Below are 18,537 nucleotides of genomic sequence, written 5' to 3'. Positions count from 1 at the left end.
AAGTGTTAAGAACTAGACCAGGCAAGATAAGGCCTATTTTTTTTTTACTTATCGCTTATAAAGCCAAACAGAAACCTTTCATTACACTTTGTTACTGATTTTCAGTATACATCAAATGTTTTTGTTTGTTGTTTTTTTTTCTCCCTGACAGGCGCAGCTTCTTACAACAGTTTTTATGTTTTTTGCAAAAATTTCTGCCAAGCTGTGAAACCTGGGAAGCTGCGGGTCCGCTGCAGTGTGTGTAAACAAGGAACACTGACGCTGGCAAGGGTAAGCTTTGCTGGTTGGTTGTTTGTTTCAAGGTTTTGGAGTCTATGGAAATGATATATTTAGTTTTATCTATTTGCATACACGTGGCTATATAGATGTATTTCTACTTAATTTTTTTCTTGCTGTTTATAGCTGACAAGAGTAATTCAAAGGTTTGTGAACATTTTAGTCCCTCACCTCCCTTATTTACAACACACACAAGGAACACATTGCAGACTAGAGCTCCAATCCTGTAAAGATATTCTTAGCTTTAGGTTTTGCGGACTAATGATTAACCTGGTAGTACGCACAATGTATACAACTACATGTGTGCCAAAGAGTTGGAATCATAGATGCTTATACAAAGCTTGGAGCAGCTGTTAAGGCCACAGAAAGACCTGAATTCAGGTCTTGATTGTGACCGTTATGGGATGAGACAAGGAGGAATTAAGTGGCTGTGCAGTGGAGACTATTAATCTCTCCAGCCTAGCTGCTGTGTGTAAAGTCAAGGGAAAGTTACTGTGCAGGGACAGAGAGTAGGAGATCTGCCAAGCTTTGTGTCCAAAAATGGGACAGTGTTGTTTCACTTGAATGCACACTAGTGTGAAGTTTTGGAGGGCTTTTTGTCTAAGTGCTGCGGAATTTGGCTGGTTGTGCTACTGGGGAATGAGAGTCCTTCTTCTCTCATAAATCACAGTGTTTGGCAACCAGGTTTGTTATGTGAGAGGCATAGGTTTTACAGGAGACTGAGCCTTACCATTCTATAGATTAGAGAGGGGCTTCCATATCTGACATGCTGAAGTGTTTAAATTTGTCTTTCTGTGTGGTTTAAAGCGGTTAATTTCAGCATCGTGCTCTTGATGTAACACAGTGATTCAGCATCTTTACACGTAATAGCACCATGAGACCCTTTAAAAACCCAGGTCCTCATTGAAAAGAATAAACCATAGCAATGCTTACACATACCAAATTCAAAAAACTGCATCAGGCTCTGTGTGCTATTCCTGAATTACCTGACTATCTCTGATTTATTTCAGAGGCTTAAAAATGTTGCATTTTGTGGTGTTCCAAATGAACACATCTAAGGGGATTTGTTTTATCCTGAAAGTTGCATTTGAGTATTGGTGATTAGTCTAGGCTTGAGTCAAGATACAAGGGAAGTTGCCATTAATGTACGTTTCCAATGGTACAATATTCAGGATGGATTAAAACACAGATGCCATTGTATTCAGCTTGAATACAAGCAGCCAGTGCTGCTGAAAGACATTGCCGTTGTCGCTAGATGAGTGTGAAATCTGCGTATTGCACTCAAAGCACACAACGTGTCCTTTGCTAGACTTAGTGGCAGCCATCAGCATGTCCACTTTTGGAAATGAGGACTTTCACACCTTGACATTTGGTTTGGAATCATTATGTTCCTTGTATTAAGTAGACTTACATGAATTTCCTGACTTTTCAGCTTTTACTGGATCTGCTGAATAGTGTTCTTCATTTTGGAGACTTAAAAAAAAAAGAATCTCTTTATTGTCCCCCAGGAATTCCTCGTAACTCATAACAATAAAAATCCTATTATAAAAAGTTCCATTATGACTTATTTCTAAATACACTTTTTGTATCTGATGGTCTGGCATGTACCTGGGCCTAAATTCTTTTGGCAAATACAGGGTCAATAACACAATAAATATATGCGAGCTGATAATTTCCATTGAAGGAGCAGAGTGCAGCTGCTTCTTTTTTCTATTAGCATATTTTACAGTAGATATGAAAAGAAAGTAGCTGGAAACTTGTATAGAATCATAGAATCATAGAAAGTTTTGGGTCGGAAGGGACCCCTAGAGGTCATCTAGTCCAAGTGGAAACAGTCATGATTTTCAAGGTTAATTCAAAAAATCCCAGCTTTCAGAAGATCTGAGAAGATACTTCAGCATGAAAGTACAAAAGACAAAAAGGAAATAACTCTTAAAAAGTAGCAAATGATTATTTTTGTCTGTTTTAGTTTTTCAGTGATGCATGTCTATGAACATAATTTGCACTTGAGTTTCTTGTTACTTGCTCCCCAAAACAAAGAAAAACTGTTATTCTTTTCCTCTCGAAATCGAGCTCAATATGGTAGTTAAGAACAATAAGTGTGCTGTTCCAGCAGTTTGGGCTGACAGTCCTCAGGACTTCCAACGCACAATATTTGCAATATGGGCGCACTTACTGCCATGAATATGCTATGCAACAGTTCGTTTGTTTTATAAATACGTACCATCTACCTTAGTCCTGTGGTTATGAAGATTAGGTGCAGATTTGGCATGTGCCTGGACCTTGTGACCTGTTTTCTTCTCCCTTGCTGGTCCATCTTCCAGGGAGACAGAAAAAAATTCCAGCTGGGGAAGCCTGAAATACATACTAAGCCCCACTTATTTTTCAGTACCGTGTAGAGACCTCTCTGCATTAATGCTAGACGAAAGTGTGGTCTTCCTAGCAGGTGTGTTGTATCTACTCTGCTTTCTTCAATGCATTGCAGTCTACAGTAGGCAAGTTATGTCAGGCTGAAAATGTTACTGTCAATCGCTTCACTTTTGTGCTAAATGAACAAAAAACATGTGATATGTTACCCCAAACCCTCTGTCCTTCCCCTCCAGTCCCACTGGACTGCGCCAGTGATTGCTGATAGACGTCTTCTCTACTGGCACTACAGTTATTTTCCTTTTATAGAGAATTTAGTCAAAATAAAGTTGGCATAAGCAATCTATAAAAAAGCTTGTCTGTACCACCATGCTACAGATTTGTCAGCAAGATCTTTTCTTTTAGGTTCTTTTATTTTCCTATTCTCTGTACACTGCGCCTGACCTTTACATGGCGACACAGCAAGTTTCTTGAGAAGCTCCCTTGTGCCGTAAGCAGCAAAGCACCATGTAAGCCAGCATTTGTTACACTAATTCTTTTATTGAGATGAAAGTGAATACCTGTGTAAAACCCACACAAAGCTTTGGGCAGCCTTAACTACATGCTAATCCTTTTCCTACCTAAGCCACAAAACACCAACCTAATTAAACTGAGCTTTCTTTTTTCATGGAGTGTTGACTGACATTTTAAAATATTACTTATTCATTTAAACAGTCTTATTCTAAAACCTTATTTAACTGTCATGCCTATTTGCATAACATTATTTTAATACATGATGCTTAGAGTAAATTTAGGATACTATATTTCCATGAAATGAAAGAGCCCACTGTTTTTATTTTTACCAAAGACATCCATCTAAATATTAAATTTGTGTTTTTCCAGTTGACACTTAGGTTGGTGTATTATGAACATTTCATGAGCTAATGCTTTATGGGAGATATCTACCGGATTGATTTAATTATAAAAAAAATATCAGTCACTGCAAAAGTATCACCTCTCCCTAGTTTCTCTAATTAATCAAGCACAAAAGCATGTCTGGAAAGATTGGAGTGTGGGAGTCTTATGTAGACCACGTATGAGCCTGCCAGCAACTTGCTTCAAGTAGCTCGAAAATTTTAGTCATTAGTTTCACAGTTTTGTATTTTTTGTTGCTTTTAAGCTTTTAAAAAATATTTATTTCATATACATACAATGCTGCAGTTTGTTTCAGTGGCCGTGATTCAGATAGTTCGGGTATTCCTCTTTCCAGAAAAAAAATATAAACAAACAAACAAACAAACAAAAAAAACAAAACCTGATTATAGCAGTCACATTTCCAGTTCTTTTTTTTGGAGCCGTAGCAGTGTTAACATCCACAGTGTTAACTCTGTAATGAAAAGAAAAATGCGTATCTGCGAATGGAAGGCCTAATTCTGCAAACTGGTATACCCCACGCCACACACATAAAGCACGCTTTTCAGTGCAGCCAAGTCGGTGACAGGCTCTTGGTGTAGAAGACAGTGACTCAGTATCTGTTTGTCATAATACCTAATTCAGCCAGGGTGAAAATCTGGACTGAAGTGCAGTAAAGAGACCTCAGGTGTCCACACTCCGCCACTGGTGCTGTGGTGAGGCCGTTTCCACGCCAGGACTGGTGACCTGTTACTGCTTGGTAGTTCATCACCTTGGGTCCTTGGTAGTACTGAGGTTTCAGTATGTCCTCTATTGCAAGCACCAGAGGTGTTTTGCACAGCTGCTTCTGCAGCTTTCATGTCTTTTCAGAGGTGGGGAATTGTATTTGGATCTGATTTAACTCCCTGCAGCTGAGATGAGGCTTCGTTTCTGGCACTGGCAGCACATCTGGCATCTACCCAGCAGCTGGCGCGTGCAGTCCTGCTGCTGTCCCTGCCCTCCGCTTTCCGGAGGAGCCTCCTGAGCTCACCGGTGTCCTCAGACTGGCTCTGCCACACAACTGCTCTTGCAGCACTCGTCATGCTAGGGATATTGTTCTCATATATTGCTTTTCGTCTTGAAACTACCAAAGAAGTGGCCATTTGCTGCATTTTGTTTCTCCGGCCCTGAGACAAGCTCATCCTTCAGGCAGCTTGTCAGTTGGTGTCGGTGGTATGGGACATGGCAGTTCTGCAGGGGAAGAGTGCTCATGTCCGTCGAGTGCCTTCCAGTGACTGACAAATAACAGGGCAGAGCTGGTTTAAGTGGTCTTCCTGATAGATGGTAGTGTAGTTTTTTGAATGTGATGCTTTCATATTTCCTGGGAAGAGAAGGATCTTTAGTACAGTCCTTTTCTTCGAGTTCTTCCTAACTCCATTTTAACAGAGTTAACTAAGGTGTTCTCTTTGTAATGAATATAAACTTAGCAGAGATTTCCAGTAATATAAAATAAAATGGTAGTTTACTTTCAGTCTGTCGTTTTTTAATGTATCCTTGTGAAACTCCATTCCACGGTGCACTGCCTGTCGCCACTGCTTGTTTCAGATCACGCATTTTTCCTGGAATTCATTACTTGTATTCTGGCTCGGTAACAGAGGAAGAAAGGAGTACTGCTCCCTGCATCGGAGCACGGCTGACCGAAAGAGAGAGGGGCAAGCAGCACCCCAGCCATCACCCAGCCCTTACCGCTGCTGCGTCAGCTTCTCCCCACGGCTGGTTACCACTCCTGGGGTAATACTGCAGGCAGGTGACAAAAAATAAATTTGTCCTTTGAAGCTAAACTGCAAAATAAACTTCACCCAGTGGAGTGCGATGTGATGAAGTGTGGTCTCATTCACAGGCTGGGGAGATATTAAAAATGTGATTGAATTTTTGGGACTGGATGATGTAGGTATTTGTGTCTCCAAAATTACATGTTTTCTGTGGGGACAGAAATGGTTTTGATACCTGTTAGCTAACACATGACAAACACGGTGTGTTAAAATACTTCTGTTGAATACTGTGCACAGGAAAGTTACCGTTGTAATGCATGCTCCTTGGTCAAACTAACAAATGTGAAGCAACCATTTATTGTTGGGGTCCTGCTAATGAATGTGTTAGTACAAAAATAGCGGAACTTCCCTGCCTTTGGTCGACAAAAGTAGTAGTTACAGGAAATTATATGTATTCAATATATGTGTGTCTTTCTACATAAATAACGAAAAATGTCTCAATTCTGACATCTAAATTGCCACCACTGGGCACTGAAGTTAATGCTGTTTTGAGAGGAACGGTGCAGAGAAAAAGAGCTTTTGGAACTCTTTTTTTACACGGTTTTTCACAGATCCAGGCAATCCTTCTGCATTAGTTATATTGTCAGCATACTTAATCATAAGCGTAATTTTTCTTCTGGTAAGCCAGGTTTTTTTGAGACTGAGGGAAGTTCTTAAGATACAGATATGTTTTTCTGTTGTGCAGCCCAAACCCCAGTGTGCCCAGACGCCAGACAGAAATCAGGCAGACGTACTCTTTGGTGCTCTCCCTGCCTGCTAGGCAGGCAAACGTGCTCTTTTCTGCGGTCGTTTCTCTTGTGATCTGGTCTGACAATGACAGGCCTGCTGAACAGGAGCTGCCGAGACCCTTAGTGCAGGATACGTCAGTGTGCTGTGGCAGGAAGTCCTGTCTCCTGGTGGTGCTTGTGGTTCCTGCCCAACACCACGCGACAGGAGATACAAAACCTCTATCTGCCATGTCCATTAGATAGTTTGAGCAGTTTCCAATTACAAAATCTGTCTCAGAAAAGGACTTTTTCATCATAGCAAAGGAGAATTTTCACTAACTGGCCTGACCAAGGAGGCCAGTATTTTTAGTACTTTTACTGTGGTTGTACAGGTGCCATCCTTGTAAGGAATTTGTGTCATCCACTCTTCCTTATTGCTCTCCTGTAGTTTGCAGTGACTTGGAGCAGGGCATCAGCATTAAATAAATTTAGTGCTGAGCTGACCCAGAACGCAGAATTACTGGTGAAACTTTCCTAAGAACCATCACGTGGGGTCTACAGGTCTGATTCTGCCACTGCTCAGACAGTGTCTTCATTGCTTTTAGTAATATAAATATCAGCAGGAAAAAAAAAATGCCTGCATTTCTACCTTAAAAAGTCTCTTTTTTTCATGATATGTTAAAGTTTGCCAAATCCAGCCACACCCTGGGGAGGCTGCTCCAACAAATGTTCCTGGATCCTGTTTTAAGATGCTGTGGTGCTTATTATAGGAGTAAGAAAGCTCAACATTGGGTGACTTCAAAACTACTTTATAAGCATTTTATTCTTTCTTCTCCACTTCTTCTGTCGGCTCTCAGTCTCACTTCACACTTAACCCCTTAAAGGACAGGCGCATTCTTGCACTTCTCTTGGGTAGTGACACTGCCAGTGAGGCTGGCCTCCAAAGTGCTAAGCTCCGTCTGAAGAGAACAGTTGGGAGGATTCAGAACACTTGATATGGTTTTATTCAGGCTTTTGGATACCTCTTTCATTTCTTTTTGCAATGTCCCTTAACACAAATTTCACTACGTTGGACATGAATTGTTTAATTTAGCTATACAGAGTAAATACATACTTGATTTATGAATAAAATTACTTGAGCCATTCCAAAAGACAGAAACAGCAATTCTTTCGTGCAAAATAAACTTGGCAAAGGAAACAGTTTTGCCTCTGTGTTGAAAAAATATCATTTTTCTTTCATTTTAATGGGATAAGAAAGTATATTTTAACTTCTAATTCTGTTACAAGCTCTGAGATATCTGTGCATGATTTATAGTATTTATTGCAGTATGTGTTTTCAGTGAGATTACACGTTATAAAGTGTCTTTAAAGCTGGAAAAAAATACGAATTATTGGAAAGAGGGAAAATTACTTCAGTGTTATATACCACTTCAAGTCATGCTGTGAAATAAAACTGCCTTTGATGTGGAGCCTAACGTGGATTTCTCCAGCTTGGGTGACAACAGTCATAAATGAAAAGGAAAACAGTTACCAAATACACTTTCAGATTAGAGTTTTACAGGAGTCTCTGGATCAAATGTCTCATGAGCTCATTTTGCCCGGGAAGACAGATGGGTGCCTAGGAGTACAGGTGGTCCTCGGCGTCTCCTGTCCTCGCAGCTGCTGTGGTGTCGCAGAAGCACCGGCTCGCAGAAGGGCTGAGGTTGGGCGGGACCTTTGGAGAGCACCTGGTCAGGGTGCTCGGAGCTGGCTGCCCAGGACCGTGTCCTTGGGAATGTCTCTGAGGATGGAGCCTCACAGCCTCTCTGGGCAACCTGCACCAGCGCTCAGTCACCCACACAGTAAAAAGGTTCCTCCCTGTGTTCAGACGGCAGCTCTTGTGTTTCAGCTTGTGCCTGTTGCCTCTGGTCCTGTCACTGGGAGCCTCTGGAAAGAGCCGGGCTCTGTCTTGTTCACATCCTCCCTTCAGGTGATTATACACGGTGGTGAGATCACCCCTAACGTGTATTTCAGTATAGCACTGAAAGCTTGGGACTAGCAAAAAATGCTGTGTTCAGAGTAACACTTGTTTTCTCCAAAATAGTTGTTGCATTTGAATTGCTTTTGTGTAACATTGCACATTCTCTGAATTGTAATCAAGGATCCTCTGATAAACAGATCCTATATTTCATAACTCCTCCTGAAATCGTTGGAAATATGGGATCACGTATACATGTAGATCAGATGGTGGACTTTCACAATCTCATTCTTTTATAGGTCTTGTGCTATTTGTATTCATGTTTTTTGTATCTCTTCAGTTAGATGTATAAACCTTTTGGGAAAAAAGAGGGGGGAGTACCAACAGATGTGACAAGTAAGCCTTGTTTAGCTTTAGTTTGGGCTGTTCCTGGGGGCCGAAATGTAACCGGAGAGGGACCGCTCTTCCCTCTGCTGGCGTGTGCGCAGGCAATATGACCACGAAAGGGTGTTATGTTAACCAGGGAAATGAAAAGTTAGGCTGTCTTTAGGTTACAGCTTTTGGAACATTGGTTATTGGCAGCTCTGCCATCACTGTCTTAACAATATGTAATGATGGCCTTCTCTCCACGCAGTAACTCCTTCCCTCACAAAGAAAGGCCTTCTTGCTCCTTAGCCTTTTCTGTGGAAAGGCGATACAGTGAATGCCAGCATTTTAAACATTAGAGCCACATCTACTCTGTTGACATCTGAAGCTGTATGCGTAGCTAAATCTTTCTTCATCTCCCCTTCCCATCTCTCCCTCTCTCTCTCTCTCTTTGTGTGTATATATATATATATCTATATACATATATCTCTCTTTGATCCCTTTTTCTGCTCAGTGAGACCATAGTGTGCTGTGGCTTTGTTGCTGGGATGTATCACAGTACAAACAAATCATGGACTGTGCCAGTGGGGTTTTTTTAATATGGCAGCTGCCACTGAGATTCAGATGTCCCTTTGCATAACTCCCCTAATTTGCTTGCTTTGTTAATTTGCAGCCAAACTTCTGTCTTTCCAGTATTATTCCTTAGACAGCTGTGGGTACAGAGGGATCATGCTCACGCTACATTATTTCAACATTTTTCATAATGATTAATATTAAACAATTCTAAAGGGTCAGTAATTTTTTCCTAATTTTTAAGGTGCTGGAATATTCAGTGCACCAGCTGGTTCAGGAGGGAAAAATAACTATATTTACTCAAGGTATTGTAGTAGCAGAAGTAGCAAATGCCAAACTATTTTCTTAAAAGTGTACCTTCATCTCCATTAAGAAGATGATGCAATTTCTAAATTATTATTATTAATTATAATATTTTGATATTAATTATTGATACTTAAGGTGATTAATTGAAAACCTATCAAAGGAACTGTTTACCTCTAAAAGAACTATAAACAGGCGTCTGTTCTATCTCATTGTGGAAGAAACCTCTCCACATCTGTACATTTTTGCCTCAAATGTGGGGTTTTTTCTGGTTTTGGACTGGATTAGCTAATAAAAAAGGTCTGGGGTACTTAAACATGATGTAAATAAAAACTTCTGTAACTAAAAAACCAGCTAATTTTAAGTTATATTGATTAGACTAGATAGGGTTGTGATCTAATGGTGTTAAGGTCAAGTTTGTTAAACCTTTCCTCAGGTCTTTGGTAGTATAAAACATCTTTAACATGGTGAAACCACAGCCGTGGTAGCTATATTGGTTTAACTGGCTTGGTAGAGGTATGCAGTGTTCTAATGAAGGTTTTCCCCCGCTTCTTTGGGAAATCCTCATAATGTATAAGTAAATCCTCACAGGCATGGGGTGTTGACTGGTTAGTAATGCACAGATAAACAGTTAGTATTTATGTAAGTTTTTCTGCAGTGAGCAGCTGGACAGAACACAACATGCTTGGTTCCCTGTAGTAATTGCCGTGTGTTTAAAGCTTGCTCCTTATCTAGACAGAAGGCCATTAGAGTTCAGTTGTATATCTTGACTATAGAAGAGTTTTATGTTTGTTTGGGGTTTGTTTTGATAGATAACAAATGCTTCTGTGTTAGGAACGTCATTATATTAGGAGTAGGTTCAGTTTTTCTGTTTTTAACTATACAAATACAAATTTAACGTTGAACCCTGTAAATCTTCTAGACTGCATTTGGAGAACCTGTTCTTTGGCAAGAGCTCTGAACATGGGTTTATTATTATGTGACACTTAATGGTTTAGCTGGTTTTGTTAAAAGCAGAAATAAAATTGTGAGAGCTCTGTAATGAGTACGAAACATATTTTGGAAGTGACTTGCAGAGAAATACTCTAGCGGTCTGATGATGTGAAAATACCAGTTTATCTGAAATAGTCTGCTTTTGTCAAGACAATACACATAGACTTTTCAGACAAGGGGAAATACTTTGGCTGGAAAGAAGATTTTTACCTTTTTTGTAGGCAAATCAATGCAATTCCTAGAGTGGGTACAAGTACCTTGCAACTCTATAAATGTGAACAGTTATGAATGAGAACAGTCTGTCCTGGTGTAAGTAATTTTTTTAACTACACGTACAACTGCAGCCATCATAGAATCGCTGTCTTGTTTGAATGATGTTAAAATGGCATAGTTAAAACGGCAAAATTTTGGACATAGACACACAGAATGAATTCATGAAGTTTTTCAAGCAAGAAGAGGTTGGATATATTGGTCTTGATAAAATATCTGATAGCACTGGAAATTTCTCCATGGAAAGATTTTCACTAAAACAAAATTTCAGGCTACATCTCCTAAGACAGTCAGAGAACAAACGGTATTGAGAGACCGAGATCTCTTTTTTTTACACCAAAACTGTTCAACCAAAACCACTGAATATCTGAATCTAAGCCTCAGGTTGTTTATATATACTGGCATTTAAACTTACTGTTTTGGGAGGAAGATAAAGACGCTAACTGCAGCTGTAAAGACATTTCCTAGCCCATCTTGAAATTCTTGGCACTGCTGGTAGGTTTAAGGATTTTAGACCTTTTAATGATAGGTTTCTCAAGCTTTGACCAGTACCCTCAGTTCAGACTGTGCCTTGCTGTTTTTACCAGTACTTAGAAGTATAGTTTCTTGAACTGTGGCTCCTGAAGTGTGGTATCTGTAGCGCTAACCTGATACAAGCACTGACTGTTTTGTTGCTGCATCTGCTCATGGTGATACTTGAGCAAACTGACTTTGGGTACCCTTGCCAAGGGCAGTCTGTCTTTCTGGTCAAGATAGGTGTGCGCACTGTCATAAAAGATAAGCAAGTATCAGTGGTATTTTTACTTAGATCGAATCTGCATGTGCTCATCAACTGTCCATGATCAGATGGTGGAAGCATTTTGCAACTCTTTTGAATTTGTCTGTACATCCCCAAGTTCTTGATTTTATTGCTTTTTTTATTTTGAGTTCAGGCTGTATTCATTAGAATCAGCATGTTCTCCATGTCAGCGTTTCCATGAGCACCGCTTACGCTGTCAGAACAGTCAGCTCAGCTTGGCAGAAGTTACCTGTCTCAGAGTAAGGCAGTGCTTTTCAGCTGGTGCCACAGGTCCCTCTGAAGAGCGCCAAGAGATGGTTTTGCTAGCTCTGTTCTGTCTAGCTCTGCCCGTAGCCTGCCGGCGGGGAACAGCGCTGTCTCATCCCTACCCAGAGCGTTGCTGACGTCCGTAACTTTGAAAAAGATACTAACCAAGGGTCATGTTATTTGTCTACTAGCAGTATAGATGTCATAGACGGTAGGGCATGTTCTCAGAATATCAAAAACTATTTCCCCCAAGTGTGTTAGTCCTCTCTCGGGCTGCGGTTTGGCTGTCTGCTCACACATTACCACCTGTGCGCTAAGAGGATGTGCAGTTTTGCACTGTCCTCATCTGAACGACACGTTCGGTCTGGATGTTAATATGCTGTTTGACTCCCTTGACTTTAAAAATCTAGTTTCAGATGGAAGAAATTGATTCCCATGAAATAAGGTTTTTCATTTCAATCAGTTCTAATTGCTTGCTTTCTTTTGAACTAACAAACTCAGGCAAATAGGCAAGAACACGTTTAACCCAAGCTTTGCTTGGTGTTTTGTGTGGTGCTTAAGGGTGGGAGAATAACTGAGTATTCAGTCTCTTCTGGATCTGTAGATATATCTGCTTTAGCTCAGATCCAAAACTTCCAAGCTCCTTCTAAATTGGTTAGAAATAATTTCATACAGTTCTGTAAAAAGCAATCACCAAACTGAAAGACTGTCTGGTTCCCTGCGTGAGTCTTGCGCCTCATGGAGCTTTCTGTCGACATCAAGTCACCAGATCAAGCCTCTGCCTGAAGTGTGACAGTACTTTTGGTGAGAAGTAAAACAGATTTAAAACAGTGCGGTCAGGGGCCATCAGAAGGAACAGTTTATGCACCTTCTGCCCTATAGAATATAAATCAGTTCAGTCAATGGTAACATGACAAGCTGAGGGTTGTTTTTATTCTGGGCTAACAGGAGAGGATATTTAAATGCTTCTTGGTTCTGTACAATATTAAAAATCCTTGAAAGGAAAACCAAACAAAAGCTAAAATACAAACTCGTGTAAGCAAATGTGCTTACATTGTATGTGTTATCCTCTAGAACTTCACTTTTCTACTTGCGATTTAAGCAACATATTTATTATGAGGTGTCATGCATGGGGTTTTTCATATAACATACTGTCAGAAATTCTCATCAATTCTTGATGGTGATGTACAGGATTATTTATCAAGGATGGACTTTAAAAATAAACTGTTACCCTACTCTCAGGGTTTTGGGACAGTGTCAAGAGACTTTGTTTTTCATTTTTCCCTTGATTTCCCTGCTTGTCTTGACCTCATGACAATAATTCCTTAATGTTCGTTGATGATTATTCAGCTGACGTTACCGTACGTTAGACCTGGTTTTGCCCTCGCCCCGTGGCTCACTCAGCTAAGGGCAACGCAGGGTGAGGCTGCTCGAGCTCTGCCCAGAAGCGGAGCCCGCCGGTCGCCTCTTGGCTCTGCGGTCCCCTGCTGCCCCGGGGCTGCGTTGCTGTTAACGTAAAAAGCTGGTTCCTGAAATGCAGGCCCAGTGATGAAGGCTGAGTCTGCTGACTTTGGCATTCTGGCAAAACAGTAATTTAAAGAGGAAATTAGAATTCATAGGCTTTATTTACTTCAACTAGAATGAAATCGCTAGATTAAGGTTCTTTTAACCTCTAAGCTTCTTTTAACTCTGCAAATTGTGCAGTTTTATTTAAAATATTCGTACTCTGCTAGAAAAAATTTCCTTCAGTTTGACTCTGAAGTTTTTCTTCTGCTTTCACATCTTTCTGGTGTATCTCAATTTGTAAATTCCATTAAAGAGAATTGACATTTTGTAGTTTTCTTATTTAAAATATAACTGATACACTTTAATCTGAAGTTTGTGCAGTGAGCAGAATCTTCCTGTATACTTCCAGGAGGCCACACAGCTACAATCCATTGTTCCCTGTATTCTCTGATAAAATGAATTAGGGAGCCTGAGTGTTTGTGTTTATGTTAGGTGAGAAGGGGAGGGAGGAGGTGGAACAGCAAAAAATAAATAGTTTATTTTTGCCAGTAGAGATACTCATTTTGAGCTGGCTGACTGTGTTTCTGCATGAGCAGTAACATTTCACAAGGAAATGGAGGTAAAATTGGGTATGGGTCCTGTTATATTCTGATAAAATCATGACTGTTTTTTCCTAATGCTAAATTTGTTGAATACCAGCTCTTCCATAGCTATAATAAAACCAGCTAGTGCATAAATGAATTCTGGCAATTTTAAATAAATTTTTAAAACCTGATATGACAGGGAAGAATGTTAGGAAGTAACCAAGTGTATAAACACTAAATGAAGGATTATCCGTATTTGTGAAAAATCCATTCCAGCGAGAAATTGAATTGGGGGCTTCTCTCAAAAAAGAAGGGCTACTGTAGCTAGTGAGCCAAATCAGTGTCTGATTTTATTCCCTTTATAGTAACAAGGCTATGTGAGACCCATAAACAATATACAAATGAGAATAAATGTAACTGAGTACTCCCTGCTCCCTCCTCTTTAAAGATTCTCCTTCAAACAGCAAAGTACGGATTATGCCTAACTTTTAAAACTGGATGTGATCAAGCATATCAGGAGTGATGCACATCGTTTCTGAGAGCATATTGCGTGAACAGCCTCACCTCTTGTCTGGTATTTTTACTTTGCAGCAAGGATTTTCTGTACAAAGCATATATGAATGGTATATGCATAAAATGACTAACATGTATAATACAGTAGATCCTGTAATTGTTACTGTTTCAACTGAAGGAAGAAGATTTTATCTGATCAGTGAAAACAGCTGGTCCAGAACCCTATCTTTGTCTGTATTTTAAGTGACATAAAGCTTGATGATAAGGAAAAGAGCTCAAATCTCCATGCCACTGATACTGACTTTTAATGGGTCTCAGCAATGTGTAGTGAGCAATTTCAGAAACTAGACCTGCAGAGAGTTAGACTGCAACATTCTTGGCACTTGTTTACTGTACATAGATGCATCCCACTTAGAAAAACAATTTGTATTAGACTTACCTGTCGGTATGTACTTTATTGTGCATAAACATTCTCCAGTTATACAGTGTGCATAAATCCAAAAGCTGCTGGTGAAAGCTAAGAAAGTAGATTAGCTTCTGAGACAGGCTCTTTTTAATAAGTAGATTCCTGTGCTGTCAGGAATTTGAACTGTCTCAGTGTACAAAGTGCTCCCCCAAATGCAGTGTCTTATGCAAAAAAGACAAGTATTGTTGCAACTGGTATAGGACACAAATGAAAAAAAAGGGGGGGAGAAAGAGAATAAGAAAAACGTATGGATCTGCTCCTCTTCAAATGCAGATTGTTGAGGCTAGAAGTCTACCACTTAGTCACTGTGTTCTCCATATGACCATATGGTTGCAAAATCTAGTGGAATGATACAAAAACCCTAGTTCTTCTCCTGAAAACAAAGTATAGTAGAATAAAGGAAAGGATTTACTTGATTCATTCTTGCTGTTACGTGATTTATATTTTGTTTTCAATGGCTTTGATATTTTATGGAATCCATATTTATCTGTCAATATTTGACTCCATTGCTGTCTTTGTCCTTGAAATGTATGGGATGAAATCTGTAAGTAAGTTGCCTAAATTTAAGATGAAATTACAAGGATTTTTCTACCTGGTTCTGGTACTCATAGCTGTGCTCCATACACAGCTAAAACTCATCAGAATGTGACACATCTAGTAACAAGGTTTCTCATATTCATGGAAAAACTGGAATCACACAGGTGGAAAAATAAGTTACTTTGTGGTCCATTACAACCTTACTTCAACCTCAGCTATATTTTAATTAATTTACTGGTAATCAGTCTTTACATGAAACGGAAAAGGGCATGACCGTCTGTAGCAGCTTCTTGCCTGTCCTACTCTTACCCTGCAAACAAGACTAAAGAGAGAAGGGATAAAGCAGGCATAGAGAAGAACTTTTTGAGAGAGGCAGATTGGGATGGAGTTCAGTGTGCATGTAAAATCCCTCTCAAATCAGGATCGTGAGGGAAGAGGCCTCTCGGTCTGTCATGACCAGCACTATGTCCACAGCAGAATAAAATTTCAGCTTGGGAGTGTTGGAGAGAATCATGTCAGGATGGTGTCTTTTGGACAAGTATCAACAGATATGCAAATCAGATTTAAAAGAGCACTTTATTTGACTTCAGTATGGTTTTTTGCAGTTACAGTCTAGTTTTGATATAGTAAAAAATCATGTAAATGACAAGATCCATGCAGTGCCACTTGTATCTGCAAGAAGTCCCACTGACTAAGGCTCTCCTCAGGCACCAGTCTCAGTCAGAGTGCTGGGCAACACTGATATGGAGAAACTTAAAATCTGTTTACGGGGATGTTGTATAATAAACAAGAGCATAAGTATACAGTATTCTTTCATGATTAATTAACTATGTGCTGCAAAAATATTAGATTAATACATTCATTCCAGCCTTTAGTAACTGGGGGAAGTTATATATAGAGTTTGAAAGTTCATGAAAGACAGAGGGCCTTATTATCCATCACTCATACCTGTTTTACAGTACAGTAAATCTTTTACAGGATCGCAGAATGGTAGAGGTTGGCAGGGCCCTCTGTGGGTCACCCAGTCCAACCCCCTGCCAAAGCAGGGTCACCCAGAGCAGGCTGCACAGGACCATGTCCAGGTGGGTCTTGAACATCTTCAGAGAAGGAGACTCCACAGGTTCTCTGGGCAGCCTGTGCCAGGGCTCCGTCACCCTCAGTTCTTCCTCCTGTTCAGCTGGAACTTCTTATGCTTCAGTTGGTGCCCGTTGCCCCTTGTCCTGTCGCTGGGCACCACTGAAAAGAGTCTGGCCCCATCCTCTTGACACCCACTCTTAAGATATAGGCATTTCTAAGGTCCCCTCTCAGCCTTCTCTTCTCCAGGCTGAACAAGCCCAGCTCCCTCATTCTTTCCTCGTAGGAGAGATGCTCCAGTCCCCTCCTCATCCTCATAGCCCTCCACTGGACTCTGTCCAGTAGCTCCTCATCTTTCTTGAACTGGGGAGCCCAGCACTGGCCACAGCACTGCAGATGGGGCCTCACTAGGGCAGAGCAGAGGGGAAGGAGAACCTCCCTCGACCTGCTGGCCACACTCTTCTTAATGCATCCCAGGATCCCATTGGCCTTCTTGGCAGCCAGGGCACACTGCTGGCTCATGGTCAACCTGTCATCCATCAGGACACCCAGGTCCCTCTCCACAGAGGATCTGTAATAATTTAGATCTGTGATAATTGACTTGAATGAAGTTATACCTTGTCCTCACTCATAAGAGTGAAAGGAAAATTAACCCTCCATGAAAAATTAATCTTCAAAAGTTTTACACTCCTTTTCATCACCTTTGGAAATTATTTTGGTTGAAGGAAGCCCTTCCTGCCTTTGCACTGGGGTAGAAAATTTTCACCATGATTTTGTATCTTTGCTGCAACAGTTACTCAGCACCAAAACAAAGCCATAAACTACAGACTACTACTTCAGTGACTGCTGTAGCGGAAAATCTGAAGTGGAACAGTTGAAGAGCAGACCCCATTGGATAAATTGACCTGCTTGCTACACAAGTGTTTTCTGTTCAGGTGCCAGTAACAAGGATGGATTGGAAAACTACCCTTGTGAGAAAAGTAAATCTGACCTTAACTATGCCAAGAGATTTACAAAAATGGTAATTTAGCCTCCTAGATTTAGTGTCCTGTTGCCACCTGTTTGCACTTGGATTTGGGAATGCATTTTTATTTTCTAGCCTTTTGTTTGCCAGTGAGATGGGCCTCGTGGGTTGTAGAGCAGAGCAGAACTTCGTCCCACATCACTGGTTGTAGCTGAGCTTCTTAACCCCTTTGACACACACCAGCATTGTCTTCAACCTTGGTGCTGAAGGGTCAGCTGTGAAACACTTTCTGAAGATGCTGTAAATCCCACTGTAAAGTGTATCTGTTAAGGATATTGTAATTGTCATCTACCTTCTCCCACTGCCCCAGGACCAAGAATATCACTTTCAGGACATAAGGTTTCCCTCAGCATTTAAGGTCCCATAATGCCGAAGTTACTTCTGTTCCTTCTGTATTACCAGCTTTGCTCTGCAACACGTCGGGAGCTTGTGTTTCCTCTGTTCATGATTTAGGGATTTAAGGAGAGAGTCTATATTTATCCAAGAAGAATCTTTTTTCTTTCTCTGTGAGATAACAACGAAATTCTTGACAAGCAATTTACGTAGTCTGCACATTGCACAGTATTTTTCTTTCTAAAGGAAAAGAAAATGTTTTATACTCTGGGTGTCTTGTGTGTGACTATAATAAGTATACATGGGGAGAGAAAGACTTATAAATTCAAATATTGAAGTCCATTGTGGAATAAGGGAGGGAAGTCTTAACCAGACTCCATATCTTCCCTGCAGTGTAGGGTAGATACAACAGAGTGGGCTTTAAACTTGCCAGCTGGGACCCCAGAAGCAGAAGGTCAGGAACTCAGTACTGGCCAGCTGACTCCACTTTGCTGATATGTTTGTAGCCTCTGCTGATCTCCAGCTTGCTCTGTTTAAACGTCTGTCAGTACCTAACATAGCGCTTTTAAAGGTCTGGCATTCCTACACCCGCAGGATGTATTCCTACTCATAGGAATGAAGTTGATTTTTTATGAAGAACAGAGTAGGATCTTCAGCGTCCTGTTACGCAGGATGAGCAGGCAGTTCTTTCCTGTTTAAAGTCTCAATTAAAAGTTGATCAATTAATTAAATGCACTTGATTGAATTTAGTTATCTCTGAGAGATGGAGAGCAAGGAGCCTTACAGACTTGCAGGAAGTAGGGTCATAGGATGTGGCTCAGTCCTTAAGCTTAGACTCCTCACCCATCTCCTTCAGCAGGGAAGCAAGGAGCGAGTCCTTGGTTCCTCAGTAGTAAAACCTGTTTTCCTCCCTTGTTAGGCACTGAGGAATTTACCTCAGA

General features: G+C 40.6%; 1 protein-coding gene across 1 annotated transcript in view; it reads left to right on the top strand.

Annotated features, from left to right (window-relative positions):
• Nucleotides 1-18,537, top strand: part of PRKN (parkin RBR E3 ubiquitin protein ligase) — a 729,755-nt gene that overhangs the window by 276,701 nt on the left and 434,517 nt on the right. Inside the window, exon 4 of the mRNA XM_075411660.1 lies at nt 152-270. Within this exon, the coding sequence (XP_075267775.1) occupies nt 152-270 (119 nt within the window). The remainder of the gene's footprint in view (nt 1-151; nt 271-18,537) is intronic.

The sequence above is a fragment of the Opisthocomus hoazin genome, chromosome 2, assembly GCF_030867145.1.
Source record: "Opisthocomus hoazin isolate bOpiHoa1 chromosome 2, bOpiHoa1.hap1, whole genome shotgun sequence".
In the NCBI taxonomy this organism is placed as follows: Eukaryota; Metazoa; Chordata; class Aves; order Opisthocomiformes; family Opisthocomidae; genus Opisthocomus; species Opisthocomus hoazin.
This window is presented reverse-complemented; position numbering and strand designations above follow the sequence as displayed.